This window comes from Pinus tabuliformis, chromosome 1_1, assembly GCF_031772625.1.
Source record: "Pinus tabuliformis cultivar Carrire ecotype Pingquan chromosome 1_1, CPIR1, whole genome shotgun sequence".
Taxonomy (NCBI): domain Eukaryota; kingdom Viridiplantae; phylum Streptophyta; class Pinopsida; order Pinales; family Pinaceae; genus Pinus; species Pinus tabuliformis.
In genome coordinates this window covers 473,433,885-473,460,858 of record NC_142297.1, presented here as the reverse complement: position 1 = coordinate 473,460,858, position 26,974 = coordinate 473,433,885, and the positions used below count along the sequence as shown (strand labels likewise).

Sequence of the window (26,974 nt, the reverse complement as noted above, 5' to 3'; positions counted from 1 at the left end):
CTCTGCAGATGATTATCCTACTCCTTCCTCAGAGAACGAGTGTTGATAATGTGCGCATATTTCGGACCCTTGATTACACTTCTGATCTGAATTTGAAACTACTTGAAATTTGTTTGGAAGGTATTCAATTCATTCAGAATTAAACATGTTTAAAAGATTTCCATGTCTTGCAGAAAGAAAACACATGAAATTTTCAGCTGTTTATGACCCATTTAAGCATAGTAGAGTTATTTCCTTTACTATTTAACACATTAAAACGAATTTGTTCTGCAAAATAAATCAACCACAAATGAAAAAGAAGTTGATAAAGCAGTTCACCCCCTCCAGGGCTACGTTTGCTGGGTCCAAAGCTCCCAACCGGCTTGTCCTTGTTTTTATTAAATGCTCAAATTGAAAATACAGATCAATAGAAGCATCTATAGGTGAAATAGATGGCAAAAGTGGATTCAGAACACTTGAATCCTTCAGGATTGACTATTGGATCACCTCCAATGGATACCTGCAACCCTATACAGTCTTCACAAAACTGGGCCCTGTGGCTCCTAGAACTTTCACGGCTCCAAAACCTCTGAAAATGACCTCAGATGGATGTAAGACCTGCACCAATGGCTTCAGAAGATCGAAACTACCCAAAATAAAAAAAAATAAAAAATCATCCAAAACCGACTTTCCTAGCCAAAGTTATGGCCATTTAAAGTTTCTCTAGTTTGCCCCTAGAAAAACTCCAGCTAACTTTAGTTAACTCCAGTTAGCTCCGCCAATTATGGCGGGTCCGCCAAAAGTTTCAGCTATTTATGACCCATTTAAGCATAGCAGAGTTATTTCCTTTTAACGTGTTAAATAGTAAAAGAAATAACTCTGTTATGCTTAAATGGGTCATAAACAGCTGAAAATTTCATGTGTTTTCTTTTCTACAAGACATGGAAATCTTTAAACATGTTTAATTCTGAATTGAATACCTTGCAAACAAATTTCAAGTAGTTTCAAATTCAGATCAACTTCTGTGTCGGATTGCTTGGATAGTGTTTTTCCATCTGACGAAGCGATATTTGAAGCAATGACGACTGTAGATCAAACTTTGGAAGATTTGCGTCGTTCTTCATATTTTCATCCTCCTTAACACGAAGTTGAACCTAGGTCCTCCAATCTTACTAGCAATGTTTGTACGGCTCATTTGGCTCCAAAACAGTCATTTTCCGAAGGAAGTATATTGATTGGTTCGATCATAGTACCTATAAACATCCCTAGGAGTAAGTTGGCGGAGCCCCCTGGCGGACTCTACCTCAGGAAGTACTTTGCTTAAGTAGAAGTTAGGCAATGGCTTCTTTGTACATTATGTATATTTGTACATATATCATCGAGATTTTTTTTTGATATCAACACTTTTTGTTCTGCTGTGGCAGGTGTTGATGGATGACTTGGTCTATTTTGGATTCGCCGATGGTGCTAGTTGGCACACTCGAAATCTCGCTTCCGCAGCTTGGGTACTCTATTATCCAACTGGTCGATTGATGGCATCAAGAGGCATATGCATTGGTCCCACTTCAAACAATATGGCTGAGTACACCGCCGTCATTAATTTACTATCCGAGGAAACTTCCTATGGAATTGACTCGTTGGTAGTTTATCTTGATTCTCAATTGATAGTGTCACAATTAAACAACATTTATCGGGTAAGGGATCCATGTTTATATCGCCAGTATTTAAGGGTGAGGTTGTTGCAAAGATCATTTACTTATATTAATTATTTGCACATTCCAAGATCTCATAATTGGTTAGCTGATTCTATCGCTAATCAAGCATTAGACTGGCACGTCAATCATTCATCACAATAAAATTAAGCATCAAAAAGTGGAATTGTATATATATATATATATATATATATATATAATATATATATATATATATATATATATATATATATATATATATATATATATATATATATATGTCTATATATATCTATATCTCTATATATATATATACATATACATATATATATATATATATATATATATATATATATATATATATCATAAAGAATATCGAGTGTATATATGTTTGTCCAAAAATATAGAAAATTGGGACTCAAATGCCCATAATCATGTCCGGCATATCTAATGCCCCGGCTCAGGATGAGCGGCCAAGTAGGTAACTATCGCATTGGACACACACTGAAAAGTGCGAACCCAATCACGTGGCATTCCAACCACATGACATTGCATATCCTCAGGAAGGTCCTCTATGGCAGCCATCGGTATTCGGCAGCTCAGTCTCGCCAAGTGTCGCTGGACGTTATTTAGAGTTCGTTCTGTATCAGCAGCCACCTCTTCGGCTCCTCAGCCGCGCCGTCCATGCTGCGGGAACCCATCTGGTCGTATCGGCCCAATATTTGGAACATGATCATCATATTAGTTATTTGAATCCCATCAAAAATAGTTTTAAAAATGCATCATTATATTTGAAAAATCCAAAAAAAATCGTAAAATCAAAAAATTCTTACCAATCTCGCCCCATGCTGCGTTCAGTGGTAATGCTAGACTAGGATCTCCTCAGAAATCCAGCCTAGCATAGGGGTAGTCATCTACAGCGATGATCTGTTGATCCCACCAAGTGAAGAAGTCATCGTCAAGGGCAGTCCTTGGGACCTCCCCACCCCCAGACGTTTCATCAGGTCAGCCCACGAGCCCATGCGTGGATCTCGTGGGGTGCTGATGGAAACTACTACCCTAGGGCAGAGTGCGGGAACCTTCTCGAAAAAGAAAGAACACAAGATAAACTTCCCATATCCAAAGTTTTTGGTATGTCCCCTCTTGATAGAAGTGAGTTGGCTCTTCATGTTGGCTAGAAGAGGAGTACACCAGTCAAATACAATGGTGAGACTGTTATAGACATTTTTGTGCCTTACAGCATGAAGCATGAAATGTCCATAATCTAAGGGATCCAAAGTCCCTAAAACATGTTGTTCCTACCCCTAGAGGAACAAGGTCAGCAAACCACAGCACTAAATGTCAGTTCTCCACCTGAAAACACTCAAAAACAAGCTATTTCTGGATCATGTCAACTGCTCCACTGAGCATCTGCGCTGAATGTCAACTACTCCACTGTGTACCTACGCTGAATGTCAAATGCAAAAAAGGCTACCTGCGCTGGGCGAGTTTGGCCAAGTGGCACAGTCATTCCTCAAGGTGTCAATGCCCAGGAAGCTTCCAAAATAACACTTGGATCAGAGAATTCGACTGGTGATGAGTAAGAGGGTCTAGATCTCCAAGTGGAAGCAAGAACCTCCAAGTGGACTCAAGAACTGAAGAATAACTGAAGTGGGAGAGGACACTAGTCAGCTTCATGCCAGCCTCAAGCTGACTCATCCTTTCTCCAAAACTCCTATATATAGAGCTCTCTCATGAGGTCTAGGGAGGCTGGAATCTTGTCAATGTAAGGAAGTGTTGTTGGTTTGAATATAGAACTATTGGGTGATTTGCTTTGAAGGAGGTGAAGAGGAGATTTCTTTCTGCTGGGAGGTGATGCTGGATTGGGCCTCTTATGGTTGTATCACTTCCTGAACTTTACTTCTTCCATTAATAAAGCATTTGAGGTTCTTCTATATGCATGTGTCTCAATGGTGTATTGTTATACTTGTGTATTTGATTTATTCTAATCCTTGAATCAATTATGAATGTATGCTTCTTGTAGTTTCCCTCTCTTGTCATTTTGCAGGATCTTGGTGTAGCTGGGCCAGTGAAAGAGCAAGGAGCTAGGAACAAGTAGCAAGGAGAGAAGATTGGATCAATCATTAGCGAAAGACATTGGTTAGTGGATCCCTTTCTCCCCTCTTATACATCCCATAAAGAAGTAATCTTGAATAGCTTTGCTTTGATTGTTGCTGAGGTACTATCACCCTTAGAGTGGGATAGGGTCATTCCGTATTGGATACTTTTCCCAACAACAAATTGACGACTCCGTTGGGGATCGTATCTTGTTGGTTGTTTGTGTTTTTGCTATTCATTTCATAAACACAGGGAGTACCGAATCGAACTGTATTTGGATCTTTCAAGTGCAAAGTAGAGGGCAGCTACTCTAGCTCAGTTTCTGGGCATGTTTATGATTTGAAGAGCTGATCCACAAGGACTCTGAACAGCTCTTAGTGATATCTTTTCATCCTCCTTTTCATCCCTTAGTGTTTACTTGATTGATAGCTTCTGATTTGGCCAAAAACTGTGAATTTTTGAGCAATCTGTGACCCGGAAACTGAGAAAAACGAAAGTTTATCTCTTCAGTGCAGGCACTATGAAGGCAGTCTGCATTTCAGTGCAGATCCCGAAGGGCTACCTACGCTGAATGTCAAACTGACAGTGTACCACCTGCGCTGAACCAGTTTTGCCTTGTGCTACTGGGGTTCCCTGCTGTTTATTGCCCTGTTTTCATCCTTGTTTTTGCAGCCTGTTATCAGTCAATGTACCTATCTGAAACCAACTTTCCTTGCCACTATTTCACCTCGGTTGTATAAAGAAACTGTGTTTGTTCTTTGTGTATTTCTTATATCATTTGCAGTTTCCCATAACGAAAGTGAACTAGTCTTGCTGTGGCCTCTTAGATCTAGACCTGTGATAAAGTGTCATTTTGATCTTAAGAGTTAGTTTGTTTGTTGTTCACAGCTGATTGAGCTTTTGCTTTCGTCATATGGTTTGAATTTATATATTTCTAGTGTCAAAACAAGTAAATCTTAAGGTGTCTTTTGATTTTGGACAAGCTTGTTTGCTTTCACTTGAAATTGAATTCAAAGTTATACAACAACTTTATTTTTGTATTACATCAACATTAAGAAAGAGAAAAGAAATACCTGCATTGTGCATGTGCATTTTGACAGTTTGCATGTTGATTTAGGAAAAAGTGCATTAGTGTGTGCTCTATGATCTGTGTGAAAAGATGATGTCTTTCTTTTCCCTCAGTAGTTAAGATTTTCAAAGTTGAAAGATTGAAAAGCTTGCTTATCATCTTAGACTGCATTTAGGAGTGTTATCATACATCTCGTGGTGATCCATAAAGGCAAACTGCTAAACAAGATCAACCTTAAAATAAATTGAATTTACATAACAACGCATTGAAACATAACGCAAACACATAGAGGTCTAAGCTAGAGACGTGTTCCGGCGTCGTTAAACGTGATATCTTAGCGTTGAGTGGTTGGGTGATTCCTCCACGGTGAAGCGATAAGTATCAATACGGACTTGTGCTCCCACGTACCGTCGCGTATATATTGGGAGACCCCTATAGGAACAAAGCCTTTATCCATAGGAAACTGTGTCGGCCGCCCTATTGATCGCAATGCAGTGAACACAGCATTCACGAAGATCGACCACTCGTACCGTAAAACGTATTCTGTGGTTTTGCGAAAAGTTTGGCACACCCTCTGCCTAGAACTCCAGAGTAGTTTATTTTGGCCTTTTTCAAACTCTATAACTGAAAAAGTCCATCCGAGCATTTGTCACTTCGGGCTCGTTAAAACATCGAAGGAGACTAGAGTCATCTTTAGCTTTTTCTCGACTCTTAAAAAATGAAAAAGCAAGTTGTGTCTAAAGCGTCGTTATAAAATTTATTTTAAACGAAACATAATCACCTCCTATTCCTGCGTTGATTTGTAGGTTGAGAACATGGAACGCCCCAACCAAGGAATTCCACATGATGGAAATCCTAGTCCTTTCTCCTCTTGGGGAGAAGTTGGTGCGCCCCACATGGCCACATTGTTGCTTCCAGGACTGACAATTGGCCTGCCAATTTGGCTATTCTCAACCAATGTAGTTCAGAACACCATGGTTCCTGAACAGTCGAGTCAACAGTTAGATCAGTCTAGAGCTGCCCACCAGCCTTCTACTTCCTATAACTCTTCCTCCAATCCTTCATCTTCGCAAGGTAGAGCCGGCAAAAGCCAAGCTCCCATGGAGAAGAAGAAGAGAGAGAAGAAGAAGAAGGAGCCTAAGGCGACTGGGGGCAAGCAAACGACATCTGACAAAAATCCACACACAGCATAGACCGGGCCTAAATCGCCATGTGTCATATGTAGAGGAGACCACTTCCATAAAGATTGTCCCTGTATTCCCCAGATACTAAGGGACTGGTCCCCTCATTTGCACAATTCGGGAGCATCAACCTCTGATAGCCATGTTGAATGCTTACCGTCAACCAGCGAAAGTGAAGGTTCAAGACAAAGAGGGGGAGCAAGATCCCCCTGCAGATTGTGTGAAGGCGATCACGCCATCCACCATTGTCCCTTCTTAGACGAAGCGAAGAGATTTTTGGAAGATCGCCTGGTTTCACCGTTGATACTTCCTCCTGGATACAAAAAAACTCGTGCCAAGTCCTTCGTTGGTTGAAAATACAGCTGGCCCACTCAAGTGGTCAGCTGAAGCGTCAGTCATTGAAAATGAACCTACTGAATCCAGACCAGACGAAAGTCTAAAGGTCGAAACGGTAGTTGACCCGATTCTGCCTTCAGAGGTTTCATCTTCAAATGACACTATCAATGAAGATTCATCTTCAAATGACACCCTCACTGAAGAGAATAAGGATGACACCATCCAGATTCTTTTCATCAACACCGACTCTGATGAGCATCGGGGCAATGCGCCCATTCCTTTATTGCAGGAAGGAACATCGTCAGGGTCATATCCGGCTGTATATTCGGTCCCACCACCAAGCAACTTGGTTGTGTCCTTTGATTGGAACCAACTAGGCAGACCCCGGTAGCCAGCCAGTATACCATTTAGAATCATAGTCCAAATTTACAGAATGGTAATGGCTGGAACTATCATTGATGAAGGGGCATTTGTGAGTATCCTTTCCTCTATTGCTTGGAAAGCACTGGGTTCCCCGGCGCTTTTGCCTGGGTTCCTCTATTGCTTGGAAAGCATTTCACCCGATAAATGGCCTCATACTTTAGGGGGCAACTGTTATAGACATTTTTGTGCCTTACAGCATGAAGCATGGAATGTCCATAATCTAATGGATCCAAAGTCCCTAAAACATGTTGTTCCTACCCCTAGAGGAACAAGGTCAGCAAACCACAGCACTAAATGTCAGTTCTCCACCTGAAAACACTAAAAAACAAGCTAATTCTGGATCATGTCAACTGCTCCACTGAGCATCTGCGCTGAATGTCAACTGCTCCACTGTGTACCTGTGCTGAATGTCAACTGCAAAGAAGGCTACCTGCGCTGGGCGAGTTTGGCCAAGTGGCACAGTCATTCCTCAAGGTGTCAATGCCCAGGAAGCTTCCAAAATGACACTTGGATCAGAGAATTCGACTGGTGATGAGTAATAGGGTCTAGATCTCCAAGTGGAAGCAAGAACCTCCAAGTGGACTCAAGAACTGAAGAATAACTGAAGTGGGAGAGGACACTAGTCAGCTTCATGCCAGCCTCAAGCTGACTCATCCTTTCTCCAAAACTCCTATATATAGAGCTCTCTCATGAGGTCTAGGGAGGTTGGAATCTTGTGAATGTAAGGAAGTGTTGTTGGTTTGAATATAGAACTATTGGGTGATTTGCTTTGAAGGAGGTGAAGAGGAGATTTCTTTCTGCTGGGAGGTGATGCTGGATTGGGCCTCTTATGGTTGTATCACTTCCTGAACTTTACTTCTTCCATTAATAAAGAATTTGAGGTTCTTCTATATGCATGTGTCTCAATGGTGTATTGTTATACTTGTGCATTTGATTTATTCTAATCCTTGAATCAATTATGAATGTATGCTTCTTGTAGTTTCCCTCTCTTGTCATTTTGCAGGATCTTGGTGTAGCTGGGCCAGTGAAAGAGCAAGGAGCTAGGAACAAGCAGCAAGGAGAGAAGATTGGATCAATCATTAGCGAAAGACATCGGTTAGTGGATCCCTTTCTACCCTCTTATACATCCCATAAAGAAGTAATCTTGAATAGCTTTGCTTTGATTGTTGCTGAGGTACTATCACCCTTAGAGTGGGATAGGGTCATTCCGTATTGGATACTTTTCCCAGCAACAGAGACAGTCAACTGCAACACTCATGGTTAGCCGTGATGCCTGATGCAGAGAGGTTGATCCGTTCACTTGAGATATGGTGAACAGGATTATCCTCAATGATAAACTTGCCACATGTGTGATAGAAATCTGGCTCCCAACCTTTTTGGGATGTCTCGGGCAATATATCTGTACATAGTCCTCTATCGTGAGACTGCTCCATGTCCTGCCCCGGGAATGTACTACCTCTCCCTTCGGGAAAGGCCCGTGATGAAATAGATATCCTCCACTTCTACCCTGAGTGGCATCTGGTCAATCATAAAGGCATCCTCCTCGACATCCCAATAATCAATGAGCATCTCAAGCAGATGTGTGTTTGCTTTCATATTCGGCAGTTTGAAGAATTTAAGAAAACCACATCCCTGTAGGGCTTCCAAAGCATAAGGATCGATCATGACTTCATTATCCACCACTGCATGCTCTCTTTCTCGCCAGTTGACCGACATTCTGAGCAAAAAATGATTTTCAACCATTAGTTTTTTGGTTAAAAATGTTCGCGGCATATACGCGGGTGCCTGTGCACACAGTCGCGTACAGGGCCCGCGTGTACACGAGTCTCATATTACCAACCCGCGTATATGCTGCAGTGAAATTTTTGGCAAAAAATTCAACGGTGAAACAACAATTAAAAATCTTAAAACCAGTCACAATCAATTGCAAGTTAAGTATAAGAGTTACCTGGAGGTTTTTGAAGAATTTGAACGGTTGAATTTGGCATACAGAAAGTTTGCTCCTTTTGCTCCAACTCTTTGCTCTCAAAATCAAATGGTAAAATTGGTGAGTCCAAAATCCCTTTTATAGGTTTTGAAAATGCAAATTTTTTTCAAAATTTTATTTTGTTTGGCCTCATGTGACTTTTAACTTGGGAGCTTGGAATGTCGAGAATGGTTTGTTTTTTAGGGCATTTTGGACGTCTTTTCGACAGTTTCGAGACGGTTCCATGACTGTTGACCCGTCATGGTAGGTATTGTTTTCTCACTGGCATATAGGTTAGGGACACCATTTTTCCGTTGCATTATGCATACTAGCCTCCATTTTCCAATACATCTGCCATAGGGTCAACCCCATCGTGTTATGGTTCGTAAGCCATCTTCGCTCGCCGATTCTTTAAATCATGACATGATGGTAGAGCCATCCTTTACATGGGCATCGTAGTTAGCACCTCACTGACATTTGTTGCCCATGCTGCTCCGATTTGAGTAGGCTCGGGAGCCCTCTATAGTCCCACCATGACTTATGCATTGAAGACTCATTCATCTTAGCTTCTTCGCTTTGTTCTGGCCTTATACCCTAGAGGCTCCTTTGTGTTGAGTTGTACTACTGCATTGCATGTTGACCACTTGCACCTTTTGGCCTAGAGCCGGCTTCACTTGGACTCGTGTTTAAGCCAACTTTTGACCATGACGACTGCAAAATCAACCTTGCATACCTTAGACTTCTGCAACTTGACACACCTTGACCCGTGGAAGGAACACACCTTTGAGTGTCACTGACCAATTTTCACCTCCCTAAATTGAGCATAGGAACGTTCCATTCCCAGGAACTAGATCATCTGTTTCATCGACACTCGTTCTTTCCACTATACCATAACATTCTTTTATTCTTTTTCAATCTTAACAGAAAAAGACAAAAGAAAATTAAATATTCCAAAAAGAGCGGGAACGGGATAGTATTTCCATTTATTGTTGGCAGCTAGAGTTAGTCATGTCGCCCTTGAACAAAGCACTCAAAGCAAAGTCTCCTCCGTTTGGGCAGGATTTAGTTTGACTTAGGTATGCCGTAACCTTGTTATTGAGTCAGTTCTTCCCTGATTGGTTATCTCTTCCAATCATATGGAGGGCTCGTTCGTGCCTCCGACATGACGAACTTATACAGAGTCATCATATGCTGCCACATAGTCACATTGAGTCATGCTTTTGTTCAAGGGAAGTTAGCTTGAGTCAGCCTCTCTACGATGTCTCTTGACTCATTTTTCAGTCGGCCATCCCTGGTTGTCAGTATCATGTCTATCATCACATCAGCTATATTGGTCCTTTACTCGTGCCAGTTTGATAAGGTCTCCATTGACTTCTTGCTAGCGGGTCTTGTCCTTATCGGCGACGACACCTTGCTCTGAGGACAGGCCTAGAGCTGCACCCTGGCCCTATTTTCATTATTGATAGGTCACCTTGTGCTTAGCATCGATCAATATCTTGGGTCTTTGACTGAGTGGCTTCCCTTGTGTTTGACATCAGCTTACATTATCACACATTGGGATTCGTGCAGTACCTTGGTTTCCATTTGACCCTATTGGTGGATACCTTGCCTCTGTGTCAACTTTCATTACTAGTTGGTTCAGAGGGTTTCTATCGTGTGCTAGCCACATCTTGTGTACGCTAGAAACGTACTTCGGTTGGGTTACTACATCTCTTTCGTCCGATTCCTTCCACACTATTAGCCTACAGGTTACACTCGTGCTAGAATTATGAAGGATGCCTTAATACCTTCCTTCTACCGGATCTTTCCCTATTGACTCTGACTCATTGCTCTGGGGCAAAGATCTAGAGTCCATTTGGCAGTACCTTGGGGTTTGCAGTCATTAGTGGCAGATCCTTCACTATCGATAGTGGGAAACAATCATTGTCTCCTGATTGATAGATTCTTACAGGTGTTCAACTCCAGCTCATCTATTCACACTTGTTAGATTGTACTAGGTACCTTGATGCTCATTATCATTATCGGTGAGTAGTCTTGCGTTTGTTAACGGTATACATCAATGACCGGTAATAAAATGATTTCTCACATGGTTGACTTCAGATCATTTATTCCCATGGTGTAGAAATGTATCACGGCGGTTGGTGAAGGCCTCAGGTTGTGTCAGCATTTATTGGCTCACTTGCCAGTTGCTACTAGTTGATACCACTCCACCTTATATGTTGCAGTCAGTCATGGCGACATTCTATATGCTGGCACCTGAGTTTGCAGTGTAGTACCATCCTATTCCATCATATTCAGTTGGTACCTTTTGGGATCAGTCTTTGATATCAGTGATTCGTTGCATCTTTCAACATCATTGACAGTCTTATATGTGATATTCAGACATGTACTTGTTCATCATGATCATATGATCCATTATGTATTTTCCAGTAATTTATACTTGTATACTTAGTGGATCCGCTTGTACTTGATATGCGGACATGCTTTACTTTTTCTGAGCATGGGTATGCCCACCTCAGACAGTGTTTCTTTCTGATCTCCTTTTGTGGCTTGGCAGGCTGAATTCTGGTGAAGTCCTCCTCGGTTTTTGACAAATTTCCTTTCCATGTACTTGCTTAATACATTTCAGCCATCATGTACCCCTTCTGACCTCATATATTAGGGGGCATCTGTTATAGCTCCAAATCTCACTCTTATGGTTTGTGATGCTGCACACATGGCCTAGGGCAACCCCTCCTTCCAGACCTAGTCCCAAAATTTAAAAAATAGTGTTTTATCCCTTATACGCGACATTACCCTGAGTTAAACACGTGTATACGCGGGTAGGAATATCCCCAACCCACATATATGTAGTAAAACACTTAAAAAAATATAAAACTCCTTAATTTCGGGTGGAGATCGCGGGTTTTACCTGCTGATCACCTGTTAGTACCCGTGGCCCAACTGTTCCCAACCAACTCCCAACTAAAAAACTACTTTGGGAGAGGTATAAAAAGACCTCAATGGGAAGGCCTAAGGGAGGAGAGAAGAGAGAGAAAGGTTATTATGCTGAGATTTTTCCTCTGACCAGGTCTGAAGACCCTTGTGCCTTCTGCACTTCCCCCATTTGTACAGGAAACCCTTGTTTCCTTTTGTGTTGATGTTCATCCACTACTTGTGACATCATGGAGTAATTCATGGAAGGAGTTTGTTAAAGGCTTGAGGTTGGACGAATCCAGAAGGAAGCTTTGCTTGGAGCCTGTGAAAGGCGACTTAGGTGAAATTATTCCTTTTCTGTACTTTATTTGTCTATAATAAAAGAAACACATGTCTTGGTTCCTGATATAAATCTTCTTTATGTTTATGATATTCATGTTGGAATTCATATGTGAATGGTTGTTTAAAGTTCATAACTAACTACCTTTTCTTTGCAACATGAAGATGGTTTCTTTGTAAGGTTTTGTCCATATACTGTTGTGTTCTTTGGAATTGGTTGTTTTGCAGGACAAAGGAGCAAAAGGAACTTGAAGAAGGGTTTGGACCCTAAAGGACCTTCTCAAACGTAGGACCTAAGGTACACCCCCTTATCATAGAATTTTCTTATAATAGCTTAATGGTTGTGTGAATGTGTGTTTCTTTGTATAGACAACTTTCAGTCTGCTAGGGTTTCAACCCAAAAGCCCTAGGGGAACATTTCCCTCAACACATTGGCATTACAAACATGAGAAAGGTAACTAGAAAAGGTAAATTAAATGGATCTGAGGTGTCAGATGCGTTGGCTATCTTGGGAGCTGTTGTTCTCAATGTCGTGCATGTTGTGCATGAATACAGGAAGTTCTCTTAACCTTGACCTTGATATCTGGTAATTATGTTATGATCATCATTATGCTGATGTTTATATATGTATAGATGTAGGTGTGTATGTATGTCATGTCTGATAGGGTTGTCATGGATCATGATTATTAACGCTAACATCTATATGTATATATGTGTGTGTGTATCTATGTCATTGTCTAATAGGACCATGATTGTTTTATGTTAATGTTTATGTATATGTATGTATGTGTCCATGTATCTATGTCATTTTATGACAGGGTCATCAGGAATTGTTCTTGTGGAGGAATGGTTGCTTATACAGGTGAATGACATGGAGAGGCTCCTAGTTTATGAGGAATGAAGTGGGAATATTAGTACTAACAAATATATGAGGTCAGTATCATGTGGTTATGAGTTGATATTATGTGATTATTTTTATGCCTATGTTATGGACAAGTTATACCAAGGGATACATCAATGAAATGAAAGCAATGTGGTTTGTGTCATGCTAGGACAAGCATGTATAAGACTGTAGAAGCAAGGTTGCTTGGTAGAGACAATGTCGTTTTGGATCTGTGATACTACTTTTGTGCATATGTTGTATATGTTGTACATGTTGCATCTGTGATGTGTGCACATGTTGTGTTGTGTATATATAGTGTGTGTACATGTTGTTATGCAATGTTATGTACATGATGGTATAGATAGTGTTCTGTGAGTTCTTCATATGCAATGTTGGGTATAAATGGTGCTATGTATAGGTTGTATATGTGGTGTTGTGTATATATTTTACTATGCCCATGATGTATATAAGACACTGTGTGCTTATGGTGCTCTGTGCATGTTGGATATGTAGTGATGTGTACAGATGATTTTATGTTCATGTTGGATATGCAATTCTATGTACATGTGGTGTTCTGTGCATGTTGTACATGTGGTTCTATCTACATATGGTGTTGTGTGAATGATTGTACAAGTGATGTTGTGTGCATGTGGTGTCATGTACATGTGGTACAAGTGGTGTTGTTTATAGGTGATGTTGTGTACATGTCGTGCATGTGGCACTGTGTACAAGTGGTGTCAAGTACATGTCGTTCATGTGGTACTGTGTACATGTGGTATTGTGTACATGTTGCACTGGTGGTACGATGTACATGTGGCATTGTGTACACATTGTAGAGGTGGTGCCATGTACATGTGATGTTGAGCACACGTTGTGCAGGTGGTGCGGTGTACATGTGGTATTGTGTACAAGTTGTACATATGGTAATGGTGTACATGTGGTATTATGTGTGTGTTGTACATGATATGTTGTGGGCATGTGGTACTATGTATGTGCATTATGTAGTCGTGGCATCGTGACATGTATATTCCTTGTGTTGTACCGTGTGGAGTAAATGTATTTTATTGTGTTGCATGCTAGGTGTAGTCACATGAATTGTGTGGCATTGTACATCAGGTATAGATGTATGAGTTGTGTTGTATATCTATCAGGAACGAGTCCCCAGGGGTCAATTTTGGTGTTAAAAGCCTAAGTTCTGGGACAGAAATATCGAATTTTGTATAAAGAAATGTAAAGTCTCCGCATGTTGTGATCGCTAAGAATGAAGATATCAAGAGTCAAAAAGGGTTTCTACCCTTAGTTTAGATAGGTTGTGTCAGCTTGATGTGATCCGCCCTTGGTCCGCTGACCATGGGATTGCATAAAACAGAAGTCTTAGAGGAGTCTAAGGGAGTTCAATTCGTAGAGAGCGTAATTGATGAGTCCGTGAAGAGATAAGAGCAAGAGTCTTTGCGTAGGAAAGAGGCTTTGTAGATGAGTGCATAGAGGCCTAGGGTAGAAGTCCACAGTTGAGTGCACGGACCCTTGCAGTTGTATGCGCAGGGCAGTTAGAGTCTGTAGTGGAAAATATGAATAATCAATAAAGAGAAGTATTCTAAAATTACTGTGCATTTTACTTCTGTCAATTACATGTGATTATGTTTATGTTAATCACTAGGTTTATGTTTTATTGCTAATTTGATGTGCAAATATATATGTTTTCCTCTGTTATATGAACACAAGTAGAAATATATGTTTATGCGAAGACAATATTAATTGCATGATAGGATTGGTGAACACTTAAGATAATTCGGGAAACTATACAGAAAAGTAGTTACAGAGGCACATAAGGGCCAAGATTGCTTGTTAGGGTTGCATGAAGGATGATTGTAGACCTTTGTGAAGGCTCTGAAAGACTAATAAAGAAGTACATTGATAAGCCCTAAAGGAGAATCGATCTATGCGAAGGCAGAGTTAAAGTGTAAAACCGACATCACAACCATCTCAAGGTGCAAAAACTTGGTTCCTGCAACCCCCCATACTGGTTCAGGTGAGACTTCAGTCTGCGCTTTGCGGGCTGATGCCGAAAGGGCCAGTAGTGTAAGGATTTCTCTTGGATGAATAAAGTTGAACCTGGGTTAGGGCCCATCAAGCCAACAAATGGTTCTGTTTTCCAGATCAGGATCTGCATAACGAGATGTGTGATGTCGCATCATTAGAATCCAAATAAGAAGGATATTGAAGACTTGTTGGATAGAAATATCCACAAATTCGCAGTGCAGGAAAACATGAATCTGTGATTGACGAAAGAACAGTGGTTGGACAAATATCTATACACAGAAATTCATGAAATATTCTTCTGTTCCTTCCCGATTGAATTATACGAGTGGATCACGAAGTTGGTAGACGACCAAGGAAGGTGGAGGCTTGACGATCTGATTGTCTAGACCCCAGAGTTAGTACATAAATTGGAATCATCTAAAGATAAGATCACGCACACTATTAATCATTGGCTTGATCGTATCATAGGAGGGTTTGTGACAGAGTTCATGGTCGATACTTCGGTCAGTTACAATGAAGTAGAGTGTCGCTTCTTCAAGGGGCCACGAGGTAAGTATTTGAAATCATTAATTACTTGGATTAAGATGCTCTTGTGTGAAAAGCGAGTCATGCAGTTACCTTTATGTTTTGGGCTATGCGAAGTGGAAGGTCTTTTAGGGATGGAGAAAGAAAAGGTCATGAATATAGTCTTTTGATTGAGCCTCCTCTAAGTGGTGACGATGGAGCAGCACAAGCTTCTCTGCTGAGTTTTATTCAGTTGATAAGATACGGGTTCCTGTGAATACCCACACCACATCCATCCTCATCTCATCCATCCACACCGCCTCCATCCTCACCTCCACCACTTACCCCCTCACCCACACCACCACCACCTCCACTGCCATTCAACATGGAGAACTCCGTAAAGCTACCTGTGTTCAAGGGCGTAGGAAATGAAGATCCAGACCAATTTTGGTTCAGTGCAAAGGCTATATGGGAAGCTCAGGGTATCACGTACAATAAAATGAAGAAAGAGTTGGGTAAAATTAATTGCTCAATAAATAAATAAAACAACTAATCACCTAGACATTGATTATCAACTCGAGGGGCATCTTTTTATTTCAAGGAAATCGGCAAAATATATGCATAACAATACCAATAGCTAACATTGGTTCTATATGATTGTGTTCTATACTATCAATCTCATTCAACAAGAAATCAAATGTAAGATTTGAATAATAAAACTAAAATTAAAAAGAAGGAAGTAAATGACAAGAAAAACAATTATACTAATCACACAACTTGAATCATTGCTAAATTAAATAACACATTTATGAATTGGAAATTTAATCTATTGCACCCAACATAATTCAAATGATAATCTAGAATAGTAAATCAAATGAAATCTAGAAGTTGCAGGAAATAACAAATATGAAATGTAGCAAACAAAAAATTAGTTAAAAGAAAGGAAATCTACTTCAAAGAATAACAATTGAAATTCAAATAAACAAACACATAACTACATTCACTAGTACAAAATGGCTAATTAGTTACTAAAACAACCACTAAAATTTGCATATAAATGACTATTTTTCAGTCGGCGATCAGTAATAGCTAATTTACATTATCTTATAATGTGACCAACTTTTAGTCATTTTTAGCTTAGTCATTAATTGATTGTCTCAATTTTATCATTTAGTGATATATGTAGTCATAAATTTGGTCATTAATTTAGTTATTGATTTAGTCATTAATTGGCACAATTAATGACCAAATATACAACAAAATATATTACTATATGATCATCTGAGAAAACCAATTCATGAACAAATAAGTATGACCAAAATGTTGGTCGTGTTATAAGATACTGTAAATTAGCTACTAATAGTCATATATATGCAAATTTTAATTGTCGTTTCAAACCAATTAATAACCAAAGAAATATGACTAGATTTGTGTCGTGTTATGAGATACTATAGATTAGCTACTAATAGTCATATATTTACAAAATTTAGTTGTCATTTGTAATGAAAAAGTAATCATTTGTAGTAGTCAATTATATTGTTTTTGTAGTTTCATATTAATTAAATAAACGACTAGTTTAGTAGTTTATATTCATTTCATTTATTTTCATTAATAATCATTATAAACGACTAATTTAGTTGTATATTATTTTATTTGTGTTCATCATTAATAAATATAACCTAATAATTTAGTAGTTTTATATTGATTTTATGTGTTCATTATTAATCAACCTAGATTAATTAGTATGATTTTGTGACTAAATTAAAAAAAAATATCATACATTGTGAATTGGTTTATCTAATATGAAAATTCAAAATTACATATGTTAGTTAAAATACTAAATAATATCAAGTGCAACTATAAATAATTTCAACCACATAAATTATATTATATGAAATTTCGAGTATTACAATATGAGTTTCCAACTTAACATTGGTTGGACTACAATTTACACATGAAATGTTGTTTCATCACTATAAGACATTATCATTGTGTCGTCAAGTCATTGCAGATGAATTCACCAACTATGAATACTTGAGAATCAGTCTCTATGTGTGTGTCTTATGCTGGATATTGGCTTTAAGGGTACCACTAGACCGATTCTCCTCTCTTTCTTTTTGCATTTTGTCGCTCCAGTGTTAGTGTTGTCCTCTTTCTTCAAATCTTGCTCCTTACCATCAATACTGAGTTCCTTTTCTGGAAACAAAAGAACCTAGAATGCAGAGTGTAATACATGAAATACGATGAACACTAGAATATAAATGAAAGTAGAATATAAAGGATTTATATTACATATACCTCAACTTCAACAATGTTAAAGCCATTCTTCCCCATAAAAGCAAGAAACTCGAACAAGTTTTCTTCAGTTGAGCGATAGTGGCCACTATGTGGCAAGATGACCTATATAAATAAATTAAAGTCACCATAGAAAAGAAACATTAGTAACTTAGTATTCAACCTTTAGGGAAATCTTAGGCACAATCATGCCAACGAAGCTACATGTTAAAAAGCTCAAGCTGTAAATAAGTTGTTAAAACAAATAATATGAGGTGTGATGTCTAATCCTTGTAATTTTATTCGCAACAACAATTTGTTGTCTGATGCATGAACTTGGTAAAGTATATAAACAACATATTCTCAAATAACAACTTGAAAGTAAACTTTTCAAATAATCATGAAAATATTTCAATACAAAACAATTAAAAGGATTTCCATCAATATCGTGTAAAATTAATTTAATCTTCAAGCTTTGGTTGTTGTTTAAACAAACATAATACCAAGTACATTCAATTTCATAGTTAAAATGTAAAGCAAAATCGAAATAAACGTTCAAAATACAATCAAACAATAAAGAGAGGATATCATGGAATGGACATTGCAATTATAAAGAATTTGTTTACCTGTCCATCGATATCTTATCACACATTCCTGAAACATTTTCTTGCACAAATAACCATGAGGTGAAAGAATCACAACATTAAAAACCCCAGGAATACTTACTAGAAAAATTTCCAAAGTCGATTGTTGAAGTGACTGAAGGATCTCCAACAACAAATGAATCATATCCAAGACATGATCTCTATATTGTCTCCCCATCCTTTTTCCAATCAAATTTCATGTAACCCGCCCAAACTAGAGTCAAGTAACAATCAAATGAAGGAATTGACATTTGTTTTTATTTTATCTTTTATATGTATAAAATTTGAATCTAATTTGTTTTGGTAACATATTAATTCGTATTTAAAGCCTTCCTGTCATGAGAATGTATCAATAAAGTAGAACATCAAAAAAATTGACCTCAATGAGGTCCTCTAACAATTTGTACAATATCAATATTTTCCTTGATGTGATATCTTGGATAGAAAAAAGAACATATCTACAAATGAAAAAGACATATATTACTTATGTTCAAACTATGTATATGGTGTATTCTTAGGTAACTTTTTAAGATGACCCTCTACCTTTAACAAAGCAGATTGTAGCTTGGTTAAACTCTATATCCTTTCATTCAACATCAATTTCTGCAAGATAAATGTCACACATTATTCTTTCCCATTTCTCAACATGCTAGATATGATAAATTGAAAGTCACATAAAAGCAAGAGAAAACCATTTTCTAACCAAAACAAATAAACAAACAATACCTCTAATAAAAATTCACACCTCAGAAATTACTCTGCCACATTCTTAGACTAAAGGTGATATTCTTTGAATCATCTTTAGGTCATATTTAATGGGATATTCGTATTTTTACCATGATTTCAATTTGGTGCTAAAATAAATATATAAATCTAGGTTATTATCAGTAAACTTCAAGTATAATTCAAAAAAATAATGTCATTATAAGGTATGGACAGAGAAACATCTTCATAACTAGGATTCTCTATTTTAGTTTGGTTTGAGTTGAGTTGGTATTTGAATATATAGTTTTCTCTAAAGAAGTGAAATAGAAAGATGAGAATCGAAATAACCCTGTGAATTTTTAATTATTTCATATTATATATCTCTAAAACAGTGAGGTCATCCTTCTCTTCTATTTGATAGATATTTATTGGCATAGAATAATAATGAATTAACTATCAAACACAATGATGCAATATATTAACCAAGGAAAGAAAAATGGCATGGCTTTGGTATTTGTGTGCTTGAAGGAAATCCCACAATGGTTGTGTTCTTTATTTATCATGAAATAGTATTGAAGACAAATGTTGGTTCAGAAATTTAACTCTGATACCAATAGGATATGGTCATGTTGGGTAAGGAAAGGATGAATTGAAGGGCTCAAGGTCTAGCTCCAATACATAGTTATCCTTTTCATTACAAAATACAAAGTTTTCATCATTTGCTTATCTAGGTAAAAAGAAAAGTGAGTTTGTATTTGTGCACTTGTGATAGTATATGAAAAAGAGAGCACTAGTGGAAATCAAAGTGTGTTGTCCCATCATTCAATCTAATAGAAAATTTATATATTTAGTTGTTGACTACAATGGAAATTAAATGTAAAACCCATTCAACTTGATCTTTACATGACATAGTCGTAACGAACTAGTACAATAGAAGCATGCTAACTCACAAACAAGAGATGATAAAAAATAATAATGGAACATTATTTCTCACCACATAATTGGCATGAATAAAATTTCCACAGAATTTATCCAAAAAATTAGAAGAACTTATGGAAAAATAACACATTATTAGTGTTTTGTACCCCCTTTAACACATGTAGCATAGGGAAGTAGAGGAGGCCAAATGTAGTAGTATTCCAATTCTGTGGGATATAAAAACAAAAATGTGGAAAAACACGCTTGCCAATTCATGAAATATCACTCTAAATAATAGAAAATGTTGAGGATAGTAATGATGAAAATAGATCATGTATTAAGATCAAGCCCCTTATTGGTCATCAATTAGCAAGGCGACTGGTAATTTTAACTCATAAAAAAAATATATCATAATTAGTGTAATGACTGTGTGGATCTTCTTGTGAATTTTTTTACATTTATATTATAGCGTCCTTATAGGAGAGAGTGATGAAAGTTATCCAAGTTTGGTCAGACTAGTTTCTCCTTTCATATGCTTATGTGAATGGACAGAGAGCTACCTTTCTTAGGTTTGGAAATTCAAGTGTCCCTCCCTTTCATTGAATATATGGAGATTCCACACCATTGAAGGACCTTGATAGTTGTGAATCCTATCTTATGGACATAACAGATGGATCTGGTCCAAATCAAGATGTTGCTATGGTGATTGGAGAGGGAGAAACAACTCGAGAATTGTTTAGTATTCCTCTTGTGGAGATTGAAAGATAGTGTAGGAATAATGGTTTATCTATTTGTGGTGGTAGGGAGGTATGTTTTTCCAATTGCTTATCTTAGAAGAAGAAGAGAAGCATAAGAACCAAGATCAGGATGAGGGTTTCAGGTATGGGTATAACTTCGTAATCAGAGGTAAGCATGAAAGTGAAACTAATCCTTATATACAATTGGGAGGGGGAAGGTAGAGCACGGGTGAAGAAAGAAAATCCATACTCTATGATGATAAGGACTATATAATTTTTTTTTGTGTAAGTCAGAGGATTATATTAAAAGAGTAAAAATATAGTACAAAAAACTGCAATAGCAGATCGAGACCTGAAGATAACAAGCCAGACACCATGATTTCCATCCAAAATGACCAAAAAACTATCAACTGCACACCTCCTATCTAACATTGCCTGAGAATAAGAGAGATTGAGCTGAAGACCGCAACCCTTCAACACGCAGACACTATGGTAAAGACAAAACCCCAGATCTTAGGGAGACCAAGAAAACACCGGTCAAGACATATGAACAACCGGTCAAGACGGATGAGAATTAACATCAGAACACAATTACTAAGGGGACTTCCCGAACCTGCTTGCTGTGTCCAAGGCTTGTTCCAGAACATGGTTGTCTGCTCTCGCTTGCAGGGATTGATAGCTGCAGAATTCCGCCTGCTTTTCTTGCTGCGGTCCACCAGTTTGTCGTGCTTCTGGACTGAGCATCTGCCTGAGGAGCTTAATAAGCACCGTCACCTTCTTGGATAGAGAATCTACTACCTCATGCATTGCAGTGACTTTGAAATCTAGAGCTTCATCAATGTCATATAAACTTTTCATCTGGGCCTCAGGGATGACCTGGTCACTCTGAGCCAGCCTCTTACTATCTTCCTTTGATTCCAGAGCACACGCCAGCAGGGTTTTTACCTGCCAGCTTTCCGCCTGAGTGCGCATAAACTGAATTACGCGTTTGGTTACTGTTACAGGATCTTGAAGCCAATCAACCTCCTGCACTATATCTTCCTCCGACCGCTTTCGCTCTTCTTCCTTCACAAAAACCTCCAGTTTAGACAATTTGCGTTTGCTCTTCGACACGGTTCTGGTCTCATACATTTCCCTCGCTGTCTTGAGCTCCATATTCGCAGTGGTGCTGCGGTAGCCGTCACCTTCCATACTTAGCTTAACGCTTGCAACGTGAGAACAGGCGCTGAGAGCCGAAAGAAAATGAACCGTAACGATGCACTGAAAAATTATATTCATGCCTATGCCTCTACTCACTGTTAAATAGTTTTTCTGGAGGATATTACTCATGACCAACCGATCCTCCCGAAATGATGTGGATGTACTAACATAATTGTTACTGCATTGAACTTTGTTTTCTGAGTGATGTATCCAAACCTTGACATCAATGTTGCCTCTTCCCTCTCGAATCAGAAATTGCCAAGTGTCCTCCAACTTGCTGTGGTGGCGGCGGTGATCGTTGCGGCACATCATTTTAGATTTGTTTCCTTTATTCCCCTTTTGTTGCCATAAACACACTGGAATTACCTATCTTTTTGCCTTCTACCAAATTTTAATATCTGTATCCACTCCTGTGTGCTTTATCATAGAAAAACGCGGAGTCCGAACACCTTCCGGTTAAGCCCGGTTGGCATTATCCATGTCTTGTTTGGCCAGCTGGATGCATTTCTTCTTCAGGTCTTGTCAATTCACCTATTGCCAACAGCTGTCCCATTCCCTATTTTGGTTGTTGATGCCATGATTTGCTAGGTGGTCCGCTATCGCATTCACCTTGTGTCTCATCGCCTGGAAGACTAACCATCTCATGTCGCTGATTAACTCGGCTATGTTTTCCGTCACCTTTGCTAATCTCCAATGCTTCGTTGCTTTGCTCGCTTTGGTTCCGCCATAGATTCTCTTTGCCACAGAAATTACCAGGGTCGAGTCACCTTCCACCACCGCTGTACAATTCTGCATGTCTTTTAGAATCCGTAGTCCCTGTTCTAAAGCTGCAAACTCCATTTCATTGTTTGTCCCTTCTCCCATAGCTTTGTAGTAAATATGAAGAATGTCTCCTTCATGGTTTCTTATGATGCCTCCTATACCCGCCATCCCAGGGTTTCCTCTGGACGCTCCATCAAAATTCAACTTCAGCCAACCAACCGGCGGGTATTTCCAACAGTTGGACTCAGACTGCGGATTCTGCTAGCCTCTCGGCGTAGCCATGCTCTGGTTGATGTCCATCTGGAAGAGTTCTAAAATCCGTAAGTCACCAGACGAAGGCTTCTCATTAGTTTCCGCTTTGAATTTTACTTGAATTAACTGTCTAATATTTATCATGAGAGTATCTATGGTATGCTCTATATTTCTATATTCATCTTGGAATATTCTCCTATTACGCTCCTTCCATATGGTCCATGTTAAGAAACCTGGCATAACTTTCCAAATGCTATTGACTCTGGGATTCTTTGAGTAATTTTTTTGCCAATTTTGTATAGTATCTTGGATGGACTCCCTATTTCTGTTAGAGTTTAACAAAATACCCTTCGCCCAATTCCCTATTTCTTCCTCTACCAGGCACATTGGGAATCTGGACGGCGCATGAAAGCCTTTATTGCGTATATTTTCCCATGTCAAGGTTTTTTTCCTCATTAAAAGCCATAGGAAAGTTTTGATTTTTGGCCAAAACAGGCTGTCCCACACGTTATGACTCCAAGGAAAGACCTCCCACTGCTCTGCATTTTCTGTCAGTTCCCTAGCTTCCTTGAGTGAGAAATTTCCGCTGCCTTTCATTCCCCATCTAAGTTGGTCCTTTTCTTCCGTATTCCTTATCTTCCTTTTGAGTAGTTGGTCAGTTAGATGCTTTGTGCTGTCGTTTTCCCCATTGCTATTGTCGAAGTTGAAGTTTATCCATTCTCTCCAGATGGGATCCCTGCTATTCCAGTTCTAGTATTGATGGACTTTGTTTCGGCCCTCGTGTTGGCATTTTTGCTTGAGAAGATCGAGTTTGGGCTTTTCCAGTTTTGGGAGTTGCTGCCAAGCATCTTCCCAAAAAAGAGCTAAATGCCCATTCCGAATTTCCCAAAAACTATTTTCCTGCACCAAGTTGCGATTTTTCCTGGCAAGATTCCATATGGGGGATCCCTCAGGAACCTCCTGAAGTCTAATAAGATCCTGATTATTACATTTGGGGCTATATTTCTCTTTCCAATGTCTTGCCCAGGGAAGATGGGGCTCTTTTATCCATCGCCACCAGAGTTTTGCACCACAAGTCATGTTGATGATTGAAGGATCCACCAGATTTAGGCCTCCCAAAATTTTTGGTTTGCAGAGTTTGTGTGATGCCACAAGCGCCCATTTTTTCTTATCCCCATTTCCATTCCATAAAAAGGATCTTTGGATTGTTATAATTTGTTGAAGGATGCCCTTGGGGAACGACAACATGGAAAGTAAGTACTGAGGGATAGCCTGCAGAACTGCCTTGCTGAGAACTAATCTCCCCGCAAAATTAAGTGCCCTATGCATCCAGTTCTTACACCTTTTCTCTAGGTTAGCCAAGATTTTTTCCCAGTGCACTTTTTGCCAGGGTTTGAGTGTTAGAGGTGCTCCCAAATATCTTGAAGGTAGACATCCTTTTCTGAATCCAAGTAAATTAGAGAGATGGTTCTGAATAGCTGGATGGGTGTGAAGAAAAAAATCGTAGATTTGGAAAAGTTAATTTCCATTCCCGACGCCTTGCTGAAAAGATCAAGGATTTTCTTAAAAGCTAGAGCCTCTTTCACTGTGGGAGTTCCATGTAACATCGTATCATCCACAAATTGTTGGTGTGTTGTTGCTGGAATAGATTGGAGAGGCTGAAGTCCCTTGATCTTCCCTTCTCTTTTTGCTTTGGCTATGAGTCTGCTGAGTCCTTCCATGAGAATTACGAACAGGAAGGGGGAGAGAGGGTCTCGTTGTCTGATTCCACGAGTGGGTGAAAAGGGTTCAAAGGGGGATCCATTGACAAGGATTGAGAATCTGGAGGACTTAATAAGGGATAGAATCCAATTGATCCAATGCTTGCAAAAACCGAAGGCTTTTAGAATGGCTTCTAGATATTGCCAACTAACTTTATCATAGGCTTTCAATAGATCAAGTTGCATTAACATCCTTGCTAATTTTCTAGTTTGAAGGGTGTGAATCATTTCTTGAGCTAGAAGAATATTGTCTAAGATTTGTCTCCCTTCGACATACCCCGATTGATCTTGTGATATGAAGCCAGGCAGAATTGGCTTCAGTCTATTAGCTATAACTTTCGATATGATTTTATAAATGAAATTACACAGAGCAATTGGTCTAAACTTCTTAGGAGTGTTTGCTTCTTCCATCTTTGGGATAAGCGCTATGAAGGTGGAGTTAAGAGATTTGAGGTTGGAACTAGATCACCTAGAGTCCTCAACAACTTCCCATATTTCATGTTTCACTAGGTTCCAGCAAGCTTTGTAAAAATTAATGGTGAAACCATCCGGTCCAGGGGCCTTATCACTAGGCATACTTCTGACTGCTTCTTCCACTTCCTCAAGGGTGATTTCTCTGCTTAGAGCTGAGTTATGTTCGTTGGTGATAGTTTTGGGGATGGCCGTAATGAGCTCCTTTATAGCATTCTCTCTATTTGCTTGCGGTTCCTGGGCAATAATGCTGAAATGCCTAGTGAGTAAAGCCGCTATGTCTTGGTGATTCTTTAAAGTTTCACCATTCTCATCCTTGAGTTCTACTATTCTATTCGCACTCCTGTAATCTAGAGCATATCTGTGAAAAATTTTGGTATTCTGCTCACCCTCTTTTAGCCACCGAATTTTGGATTTTTGCTTCCAAAGAGTTTCTTCCTACTGACAATGTGTATGCCACTGATGAGTTAGAGCTTTTTCCTGCTCTACAGACTCCTCACTGTTGTGCCCTGAAGCCCAAGCTTTGTGAATCTGTTCCAGTTTATCTTCTATCAAGGTTTTCTCCTTAAAAATATCTCCAAACTCCGTAATGTTCCATTCTTTAATTTTGGCTTTAGTGTACCTTAGTTTCTTCTGAAGATTAAACATTTTGGATCCCCTTCCAATCACAGGTTCAGACCACCATTTCTCCACCAGATTGAGGAAGTTGGGGTGTTCCAACCAAAAGTTTTCGAATCTGAAAGGTTTATTCCTTGGAGTGCCATGGATAGCTGCTATTAAAGATATTGGCCAGTGGTCAAATCCTCCACTTGGAAGGATGTCTGACTCAACTAGAATACCATCCATAATGATGCTCTCAGAGATGATGAATCTATCCAGACGAGAGGCAATCAACCTATCGCCCCCTCGTCCGTTATTCCATGTGAAAGTGCCACTCTTAGGTGGGATATCCACCAGTTTAGCATTGTCAATGAAATTTGTGAATAGTTCTGCATCCTTACTGAGTTTTCTTATTCCCCCTTTCTTCTCCAGAAGGGTAGTTATCATGTTAAAGTCACCCCCCATAATGCATTTGGAATATGGATGCCTAGAAATCAAACTTAACAGAGAGCTTAAAAAGGTTATTTTATCCTCTATCTTCTGCGGTCCATAAACATTTATGCATAAGAAGGATTCAGAGTTACCTGTGGGTTGGGCTTCCACGGCTATAAATGCTCTGGTTGCTTCTGCTGAGAGGACTTGAAACATCCTTGAGTCCCACATAGTGACTAAACCTCCTTCTCATCCCTGACTCTCTACTTCCATATAATTTATGTGATTGCCGAGCTTCTTACTGATGTTAGTCATGCTTGTATTGCTGCATTTAGTTTCCTGAATGAAAATGATATCCGGTTTTTCTTTCTGAAATTTTCTTTTCAAAATTCTCTGCTTTGCTTGGCTGTTTAGCCCTCTTGCATTCCATGATATGATCTTCAGATTAACTAGAAGAATTATTGGTAAGATGGGAAGGCATTTAGAGCCTTCATCTTCCCTGAGTTTATCATTATTATCCCAAGCTCCCGCAGAACTTCACCACTTGTTCTCCGTCCTCTCTTCTTCCTTTGCTTTGAACTTGTCGAGTTGCAGAGAAGACTCTTTGGGTGGTTCCCAGCTCCTCTTGCTATACCCAACTTTCTACTTTTCCTTTCTAACTCTGCTTTCTGCCTTGCTATAAATAGCTTATTGACCTTCCTGATTTCTTCTTCCGGCACGTTTTCTATGCCTCGAGCTTTCGAGTTCTCGGCCATGACTGGTAGGTTCATCCCTTCCTTTGCTAGAACCTCCTCC

The 26,974-nt window shown here is 39.1% G+C and overlaps 2 protein-coding genes across 2 annotated transcripts; both read right to left on the bottom strand.

Moving 5' to 3' along the window:
* Positions 1-22,433: 22,433 nt before the first annotated feature.
* On the bottom strand, positions 22,434-22,832 carry LOC149213799 (uncharacterized). The gene has a single exon (XM_089389155.1). It carries the CDS (start codon positions 22,830-22,832, stop codon positions 22,434-22,436), a length of 399 nt encoding a protein of 132 aa, XP_089245281.1.
* A 2,753-nt stretch (positions 22,833-25,585) lies between these two features.
* On the bottom strand, positions 25,586-26,212 carry LOC149213798 (uncharacterized). Its single transcript, XM_089389154.1, has one exon. It carries the CDS (start codon positions 26,210-26,212, stop codon positions 25,586-25,588), a length of 627 nt encoding a protein of 208 aa, XP_089245280.1.
* Between the last annotated feature and the right edge of the window lie 762 nt (positions 26,213-26,974).